The sequence below is a fragment of the Micromesistius poutassou genome, assembly GCF_964030765.1.
Source record: "Micromesistius poutassou genome assembly, chromosome: 3".
Classification (NCBI taxonomy): domain Eukaryota; kingdom Metazoa; phylum Chordata; class Actinopteri; order Gadiformes; family Gadidae; genus Micromesistius; species Micromesistius poutassou.
The window spans coordinates 13,475,404-13,485,626 of NC_140273.1; the positions used below are offsets into that span (position 1 = coordinate 13,475,404).

Consider the following 10,223-nt stretch of genomic DNA (forward strand, 5'->3'; position numbering starts at 1 on the left):
AATTGTACTGTTGCTTAATCTGTATCCTTATCCAAGGGACAACAGTTTAACAAATTGCTTTGTCAAATTTCCCTATTTATGCAACTATCGGGAGTCCAGGCCTTGTGTCGACTCCCATTGCAAAGAAGGTCATGTTTCATTGTATGTTTACTGTAAAGCCAGCACACACGCCCAATACAAATTGTCTAGTAATCACATTGCCGACAATTTGTACATCTTGTCCGGTGTGTTTCTCTCTCTACTCTCTCCTCGCTTAACCCCGCCATGGACGTATATACGCTTCGCCCTCCCAAGACTAGAGAGAATCGCACTGTTTTCACGTGCAGCATGCTCTCGCTCCACTCAGACATTCTGTCGCCAGCCCAGTGACGTAACCTGCGCTAGGGGCTTCCTTTTTCAATGGTTTTCCTCCGCCAAACTGAAGCCTGTCTTCAAGATAATCTAGTCCCACTCACAGATTGCTTTTGCTGCCACTGCTGTCGCTTCTTTCATCTTTACAATTACAACCTTGAAATTGACTGCTTATTTCTGTGCCTTGATTTAAATGAGGCGTCTATGGGAGTTGTAGTAGGCTATTGCTGTTAGTTGTAGCCCCATATAGTCTATGTTGACTACTGTTTGGCAAGGTAACACGTATTCATTGTAAAGTACAACTACATTTGCAAAGTACACATTGCATGCTACTAGAGCTGCTTAGAGCTCTCTATTATGAACGTTTATTCAAGTTTCCGTGTGTGTGTGTGTGTGTGTGTGTGTGTGTGTGTGTGTGTGTGTGTGTGTGTGTGTGTGTGTGTGTGTGTGTGTGTGTGTGTGTGTGTGTGTGTGTGTGTGTGTGTGTGTGTGTGTGTGTGTGTGCCCCCTTCTCATCAAAGTACCAGATGTATTCCAAAGGTGAGAACTCGAGGTGGTGGCCTGTCGGAGCATGTTCCGGTGCTCATACCTTCGCTTACACTCTTTGTTCTTTCGACAACATAAATAGTCCTTATCATATCACAATCAAAGCAAGAGGAACCAAGAGGCGGACTTAACAGTGCACAGTTCAGAAGTTCACCGTCAGATGCAAGATATGTCTGTAGCTGAATTCAATACAAGTTGCTGCCATCAAATAACGTCTAAGCGAGTAATTTGATGAATTATTTGAATTGTAAAATATACAAACTAATAATTATACCACAAGAAAGAAAGACCAAAAGAAAGACCGTCTGTCTTTTTTCTTCTTCAAAATGTCCTGTGTGTTCTTACTTGATACTTACATACTGACAATTAGAAAGTGCTTTTGTATTATCTAGATTTATTTTTATTTCACGAAACAAAGTATTATAAATGGTTCACTAGTTGCACTCCCCATCGCGATCGCAATGCATGGTGAAACGTTCTACGTAAAAGTAGGTCTTGTTATTCTCGGACCGCCCCAAAGTGTATCCCGCGGCGTGATACTGGCGCTCGGCGGAGGGTGCGACGGTCCCGCGACTGACTGACGCCAGCGCGAGTAGCACCAAGACAGGCAGCTGTATGAAAGAGTAGGGGGGCGAGCCTTAAAGCAGCACAAAAGGTACTGTAAAGTTTTCTTTTTCTCCGTAAAACCTTGGAAAAATAAATATGTTTAGTATACTTGTAGTTATGTCTTCATACATGGTTGGATTTGTATCTGGGGGGATGCTTGTACACGTCTTTGCACAAACTTTTAACTGTGTATGAGAGTATAAGAACACATAAGGGAATTTGTTCGTAATTGTTTTTTTTGCAGTGTTAGGCAATTGCGTGGAAATCAGGAATACTGAATCTGAATTTACCCAGCAAACATCCCATATTACTTAAAAGTATTTTGAATATGTATATGTATTTATATATGTAAAGTGTTTTTCTATCAAATCAAAATCACATGGCTAAATAAAACGAAAAAAGAACAGCAAATAAGTACGTAATAATGTGTTATAGCCTATAACATCTGAGTATACTATTTAAAATGATATGGTACACGTGTTGTATTCTATCAAAATGTGTTAATTTCATTTTACATTTGGGTTGCAAGACTCAAAACTCAATACATTTTCCCCTATCACTCACTCTATAGACATTGATACTAGTTGATGTGCATTGGTTCTCCCATCAAAATACAAGTAGCATCAAGATGTTATGAAGCAAAGTGTCTCGTATCTCTCTGTCTTTTTCTCTGTGGTGTGTGTGAGTGAGAAGGAGAGGGAAGAAGAGGGAGAGAGTGTGTGCATGTGAGAGAGAGAGAGAGAGAGAGAGAGAGAGAGAGAGAGAGAGAGAGAGAGAGAGAGAGAGAGAGAGAGAGAGAGAGAGAGAGAGACCCGCAGTAGCTAAGGCAGATCTGACATTATTGAGGATGACATATCAGATTACCGAAAGGACGGGGATTTGCCCTTGTCTGTGATTTACTTCAACTGTCTTACGATTTCATTGCCGAACATATACAGTTAGACATTTTCTTTGAAAAAAAAAATTTTTTTTAGCAGGACTGAAATTAGGCTACATATCCATACAGTATAGGCCTTAATACCCATGGGCAAACACCCCAGCGGATGTGTGTTGCAACAGTACAACAATAACCTATAGGCCTAGTCGGCTGCTTTCAAGTAAATTACAGTTTTGTTCCTCAGTCAACACTGCTTAGTACAATAGGTAAAGTAAGGAAATAAAGGCTGAACAACAGGATTACCCTCTTCTTCCCTAAGTAATTGTTTTTTCTTTACGCTTCCTGTTCAGTATGTGTCCATTCATTTGAAAAGCCGGTTCAATCTGCAGCTTGGTACTACAGAGAGAGACACACTATATCCTCCTTTGAATCTGCTCTCCCTGCCTGCAATGAAGCCCTATCAGAGATACGAGTGCGCTATGCAAGCGCCACAATAACGCTCACAAGTTGTAAACAAAAAAAGAATGCTGTAAAAGAAACGTCCACATTGTAAACGAAGGGAAGCAATGCTTTCTTTAGATGAAATGGATGTTTTATCCATCCCGGAGGAGGAATCCAGATGTCAGAGCGGCAGCGCACATAATAAAATAATATATCAATATAAATGTTGCCAGTCTCTTGAGATCACTCCCCCTCTGTCCTCATGGGGACCACAGAGTCAGCCTATCGCTGCAGTGTGTTGAGTGTAGGGCTGGTATTGGTGTGTGTGTTGGTGTGTCCTCTCTTATCACAACACTAACCCAACACTGAGTGCCAGTCATGGCTGGCATAGTTGCTGGGGAGCCCATGTGTTGTGTAGTTATGTCTGTGGCCATGTGTGACAGGAGGGGGGAGGGGATGTATGGGGGTGTTTTTGTCTGGTTCATGCAGCGTCTAATCCTGCTACTGCTCCTGGGGCCCTTTGGGGTCATCATCGCTTGAGCCTTAAGTGGCAAAACATGGACGTATACATGTGCTTTGTGTGTGTGTGTGTGTGTGTGTGTGTGTGTGTGTGTGTGTGTGTGTGTGTGTGTGTGAGTGTGTGACGTGTGTGTGTTAGTGTGTGCATGTGTGCGTGCGTGTGTGTGACTGGGCTCCCATGCTCCCTCGGCTGTGGCAAATGTGGTTCCAATATACAAGCCGAGGATAGTTTAGTAGTGGTTAGGGTGGTTCTGGGTTCCAGCCCCAATGTCCACATTCTACCTGTAGGGCTCCCTCAACATGAAGCCAAACCAACCCCTGGTCATGGATGACCTGTATCGAAAAAAAGATTTACTGATCCAAAGCTACTGCTTTGGATCAAGGAGTCTGCTACATGACATTAATAATTAGTAAACATAGTAAATTGTAGGCCAACATATTAAATATGACTATTGATGGAGGTGTGAGGTGTGAAAAATTAATCTTATAGTGTTTCTTTCTTTGGTCTTAAAGGCGGTAGGTTCAGACGGGTCAAGTATGTCAAAGGTGCTTTCCTATGGGCTGTAGGTCAATAGCAGTCTAGCCATCCACAGACCAGCTGATCTGGCTGCGGGTGGCTTCTGGGTGACAGGCAGAGAAGACATTTTGTGACCAAGGGAAACGTCTTATTTTGAGTTGATTCACAAAAAAAAAGGCTAAATCCCCTCCATCAAATATCTGTATCACTTTCTCCCGCATTATCCCTCCCTCCCACAACATCACTCTCACTTTATCCTCCATTTCTAGCTCTGCATCATTCCCCGCTCTCTCTTTTCCCTCTCCTCGTCTATCACTCTCTTCCCCTGCGCTCTCCCTCCTCCTCCTCCTCCTCCTCCTCCTCCTCCCTGCATGTTTATAACCAACGAGTCCATTGAGCGGGGGCTAATGGAGGCCCCTCCGTGGGGCCCTCCTGATAAATAATGTAGCTGCTTTATGATGCGGCGTCCCTGGGGGGGGTCCGGAGAGCATCATTACTGCCTCTCCTTCCTACCGCCGGCCCGCTCCTAAATTGATTAACGGACACTGGAGCAGAGCAAAGTGATCTGGGGGGCCGGGCATGGTCGGGGCTGGGGGTGGGGGTGGGGGGTAGTGCTGCTGCTGGCTAACAACTGGCAGCAAGATGGGTCAAAGGCCCGGCCTATCAATGTCGTGCAGTCCCACTCACTGTCCCTGTTAGAGAGACGGAGAGGGAGAGACAGACGCAGTGTGTGTGTGTGTGTGTGTGTGTGTGTGTGTGTGTGTGTGTGTGTGTGTTTGGTGTGTGTCTGCCTATTAATCTGTCTGTCTGTTCTTCTTTCTGTCTGCGTTTGTGTGTGTGTGTTTATATCTGTGTGTGTGTGTGTGTGTGTGTGTGTGTGTGTGTGTATGTGTTTCTATATGTGTCTGTGTATGTGGGTGTGTGCATGTGTGTGTGCTTGGTGTGTGTTTGTGTCAGTCTGCCTATTCTGTCTGTTCTGTTCTTGTTCTATGTGTGTGTGTGTGTGTGTGTGTGTGTGTGTGTCCACTCACTAGTGGGCATACATGAGCCTTGTGGTAGTGGAGGTGGAGGTGGTATTGGTGGACACACGATTTGTCACATTCTGTCACAGACGGTCCACGATTTCAAAAGATAGAATAGACAGTGATTCGGTGTGACGATGTTAATGCAGCAGTGATATTATGATTTAACGCTCAGTAGCGTCTGATTGATGATAGATGTGTTGAAGATGCTGTACTGCAACCTGACAGACAGAGCAGTTGAGCTGAGCTCGAGTCAACATACTCTTGGAATAACTGTCCATGAATTAAATATTAGGTTTTGAGCGTTGATGTATAGGAATGACAAGTTGGGTGAAGGCAGCTTTTGACTGCATGCACTAACAGGTGACCAATGCATTAGAGGTGTATTTCTATGACTTCTTATGGAATATTAATGTCTGAGAGGAGGACCAGGAGGGGATTAGCTATTAGGAGGGCTACTTTCAATACACAGAGAACAATGTGTTTGATGCACATACACAAATATCTTGATACATTTAGATTCCTTCTCGTCCCGCTCCTGGAGGCTTGATAATCAATATAATAGAAAAAGTCATAGGCCTACATATCTATTCAAAGACATTGCATTGAGCGATATTATTTCAAGGATTCAATTCACTGCATTGTGCATCACACGACAGGCCACCATTTTGGGAACATAGGATCATTGGAATGTCCGTTATTATGCTAGGGTAGTCATAGTATAGTAGTATTTTGGTCATTGCTTAGAAATTAATCGTTCAATTATTTCTTATTATGGGGAGAGATTGTGGTGTTTGAAACTGTGTTTAAAACACCACAAACACACAGTGTTTCTCATGCACAACGTGGCAAAACAAAGTCTTCATTAGCCTAGGTTAAGGTATAGTTGTGTGGATTTAGGACATTGCAGTACTTCAAATCCTCTCAAGATGGGTTAGGGTTAGACTATGGCAAACAAAATATCCCATAATGCATTCTGGTGTACAAGCCCTATATATAATTGAATGTGCATGTAAGTGTAAGTAAGAGTTTGTTGTCACATGAAAATGTCAGAGCCCTCCAAAACAGATTAGTCTTCTATACATAGCTATGGGCATGAGGAGCATAAAGGCGCCGTCATATTTTGACTTACCTCGCGGGCAAACTCTAAACGGGCATTGTCTGCAGATCCGTCAAGACACTGCAGCATCTTGAAGTGAGCTAACGATAGAATCCACGGTGTGCGCACCAGCTTTAGGTTTTTGTGTAAAAAGTGGGCAAGCATAGTCTGATGTAGGAAACGAAAGAAGAAGCTTTAGATTGTTGTACCATCTGTTGTGGTCAATGTGTGCAGATATAGCAGTTTATCAGACAGAATGGTCTCACATGCTTTGTTTCAGTGTAGTGTGTGGGGGTGAGGGTATCACATTTTTTGGTATGGTTTCTTTGATGGAATTGCCAAATTGTCTTTTTATAGAAAACTGTCTCTGATGCTGACGCATTCTGATGATGCATTTCCTATCCAAGTAGTCAGCAACCCCCCCACACCTGAAAAGCATTTAAAAAAGGATGCATCTTGTGTTTTTAAAGGTTGTGCAGATTTGTCCTCAGTTTTGTTCATTAATGGAAGCAGAATTTCAGCCATGGAGGAAACAGGCCGCACCCATAAATATCCAGACTCATCCACGCGCCACTGCTCTGAGAGATGTGTGTGTGTGTGTGTGTGTGTGTGTGTGTGTGTGTGTGTGTGTGTGTGTGTGTGTGTGTGTGTGTGTGTGTGTGTGTGTGTCTGTGTGTGTGTCTGTGTCTGTGTCTGTGTAAGATCCAAGGGTGGATGGGGATATAGGCTAAAAGACCGGAGAATGGACAGATATTAAATGGTTATTGTCTGGACTCAAGCAGGCATTCGCAATGCATTGATGAAGCGATGCTACCGTTTGCATGTTGGAGAGAGTAGGTACAGACACACAGGCACTGCTGTCAGAGAGACGCTGGGATAATGTGCAGTACTGTAGTGTGGGTGTGAGATCTGGGGGGTCCCTAACTCAAATTTGTATCTGCATCTGCATCTAAAAGGTTTTTCCTTTCCCTGACGTGTGCTTTTCGCTGTTAGCGTTGACCCATGTGAGATCGCATCAGTTCCCCTCTTACACACACACACCCACACACACACACACACACACACGCACACACACACACACACACACACACACACACACACACACACACACACAGATACACACATGTTTGAATCACTCACATGATCTCTTCCCTTTCTGTCTTCCTTTCCTCTCTGCTCTCCATGACTTACTCTTTCCTTCTCATTCTCTCTCCCTCTCGCTCTCTCTCTTGCTCTCTCTTCTCTCCTTTCTTTCACCCTCAGTTGCTCTCTTTCTCTGTCTCTGTTTCCCTTTCTCTTTCTTTATCCCTCTCACTCTTTATTTCTCTCTTTCTGTTTGTCCGCTTGTGTAGAGTCACTCCTCTCTTGTCTAAGTACACCCTCTTGTGTTCACTCTCCTCTCTTGTAGGTTCACTCTCCTCTTGTGTAGGTTCACTCCTCTCTTGTGTAGGTTCACTCCTCTCTTGTGTATGTTCACTCTCCTCTTGTGTAGGTTCACTCCTCTCTTGTGTAGGTTCACTCCTCTCTTGTGTAAGTTCACTCCTCTCTTGTGTAGGTTCACTCTCTTGTGTAGGTTCACTCCTCTCTTGTGTAGGTTCACTCTCTTGTGTAGGTTCACTCTCTTGTGTAGGTTCACTCCTCTCTTGTGTTGTTTCACAGAGGTGTAGTGATTTTGTTGGGGAGGGGTGAAGGCGTGCATGCTAAATATAGAGACTTTTGCTGTAAGTCCTTGGTAATAGTAAGCCTCGAAAACCCCCGACAATGCACACACATTCACTCACGCACACGCCCGCACACATACACGCACATGCAAGCACACGCACACACACACAGACGGGCACAGACAGACACAGACACGCACACATACATATACACACACACACACACACACACACACACACACACACACACACACACACACACAGGCATCAAACTCCCATGTGTTGTAAACAGCACCTGTTCTCATCATCCCTTGGCTTGTTTTGTTTGTTAGTATGGTGAAGCCTACACACAAACAAACACACACACAAACACACACCCACACAGTAGCGCACAAACACAGACATGGGTATTTAGCCTCACATGTGAAGCGCCAAAAATAAGTATGTGATCCAAGCTGAGGCCTAATGATATTTTTGTTGCATGTGTGTGTGTGTGTGTGTATGTGTGTGTGTGTGTGGTGGGGGGGGTGATCCGAAGTGATCGACCGTTATATCGGCCGGCCGATATAATAATAATTATTTTTCCCCGGCATGATTTACAGACAGCTCAAGTTGTGTCATTTTTATGATGTAAATTGTGGGCGCAAAAGCAGCATTGGCTCCAAATATCGGCTCAAGAAAATCGGTCATCGGCCAAGGCTGATGAAAAAAAATCGGTATCGGCCCTAAAAAATCTGTCGATCCCTGTACGACATATTTGCATTCGTTTCCATTAATGGTGTGTTTTTGCTCTCAAGGGGGCAGGATCGTTTAATGGTCCGCGAGTTCAACTGATTCGCACAAGAAAAAAAATTTGATGCACCCCACCAAGATTTGCAGACTTCATCAGACTTTGGATTAGTAAACTAAAGTCGGATTTGTGAGACTACCCTAACCACTACCTGCTCCTTAATGATATCTATCTGAATTCACAGTCAGTGGTTTGGGATAAAAAAAAAAACATGCTGAAAGACTTAATATGAAATACTAAACTGAATACTGTGTGCATTTCATACGAGGTGCTTCTGTGAGAGGGTTGCCTCCTGTTTTCCCCTTTAAATGGAACAACTAACCCCAGCAGACCGTGGGGAACGGGACCCGTTATCCTGTGGCTTACAAGTGCTTCCTTTCACTAGTCTCCAAAGTTGTCATATTATGGTTCAAACAAGCATTGCATAAACCCCCTAAACAACAGTTCCCTTCCTCCCGCCGAGATTATACACCGTCTGATCTGCCTTCCACTCACCAACTGCTATTCACTGCTCACAAGACAAAGGAAGTAGCCTTTAAAGAGTCTTTGTAGCTGCCTCTCAAGCAGTTTTTTCATAGTTACAGTTTTTTCACTGGACACCGGAGTCTTTTTACGAACATTTTTCACACGTACGCTATAGGCCGGTTCCTGTTCTGCATTGCGTTCCGCGTTTCCCTGTTAAAAGTGTGAAAGGTCAGTCCGTCACGTCGGCGGTGTGGGTCGACTCGGTTCTGCTAGCGGTTGGTAAAGGGTGGCTCGAATGCCACCGTCCATATAGGACACCGCGGGAGGTATTCGGAGAATGCGTGAGTGTGAAACAAAGCTCTCCCCGCCAGCATACAGCGTGACTCAGATTCCCAGCATCTGAAAGTGGAATGTGACATCATTGACTCTTCCCTGCACCACCACCATCATCATCATCATCATCATCATCATCATCATCATCATCATCAACACTGTCCGGAATGTTCCGTTCCGTAGGTCAGCAGCATTCTGATCTGGACACGAATCTGAGACTGCAGATGCTGAGGCTAAAGTGTTAGGGGAGTTGAACCTCCACACTAGTTGTTGGACCGGTGTGAGGGAGGACAGAGCATGAAGTGTGTGGCGCCGGGGACTTAAATCTACAATAAGGGTCTTTGAGGATTTAATTTGAAGGGGAATTATGTATTAATTTGTGTATTTAACCTGTATGATACTTACCACCTTTTCGCTGACTTCCGTCTTATCTTGCAGGTGGCTTCAAGGCCTTGGAACTCAAGAATCTATGGACAACCTCGCCGGAGGAACGCTTTAGGGAGTTTTTCCATTCAAAGCCGGACCAAAGCCAACCTCTCTGGATCCCAACACAGTGTTCCTCCCTGCTTACAGAGAAAACAAAAAGACAGAAAACAAACAGGTCGAGAAAGAGGCTGAGGGAGAAGGAGCCGATAAAGCAACCCACAACCTCCCCCCCCCCCCCCCCCCCCCGCCTGGAGGTCCCCACCATGAACGTCACCTCGCTCTTCTCCTTCACCAGCCCGGCGGTGAAGCGGCTGCTGGGCTGGAAGCAGGGCGACGAGGAGGAGAAGTGGGCCGAGAAGGCGGTGGACGCGCTGGTCAAGAAGCTCAAGAAGAAGAAGGGCGCCATGGAGGAGCTGGAGCGGGCGCTCAGCTGCCCCGGACAGGTCAGCAACTGCGTCACCATCCCGCGCTCGCTGGACGGCCGGCTGCAGGTGTCCCACCGGAAGGGGCTGCCCCACGTCATCTACTGCCGCGTGTGGCGCTGGCCCGACCTGCAGTCCCACCACGAGC

General features: G+C 45.2%; 1 protein-coding gene across 1 annotated transcript in view; it reads left to right on the forward strand.

Annotated features, from left to right (window-relative positions):
• The first annotated feature begins 1,482 nt into the window (after window positions 1–1,482).
• The window catches only part of smad1 (SMAD family member 1), a 17,195-nt gene continuing 8,454 nt past the window's right edge, over window positions 1,483–10,223 (forward strand). The window contains exons 1-2 of the mRNA XM_084465564.1: window positions 1,483–1,552; window positions 9,666–10,223. The exon at window positions 9,666–10,223 is cut by the window's right edge and continues 93 nt beyond it. Coding sequence (XP_084321690.1) covers window positions 9,917–10,223 — 307 coding nt within the window. The 5' untranslated portion in view covers window positions 1,483–1,552; window positions 9,666–9,916. The remainder of the gene's footprint in view (window positions 1,553–9,665) is intronic.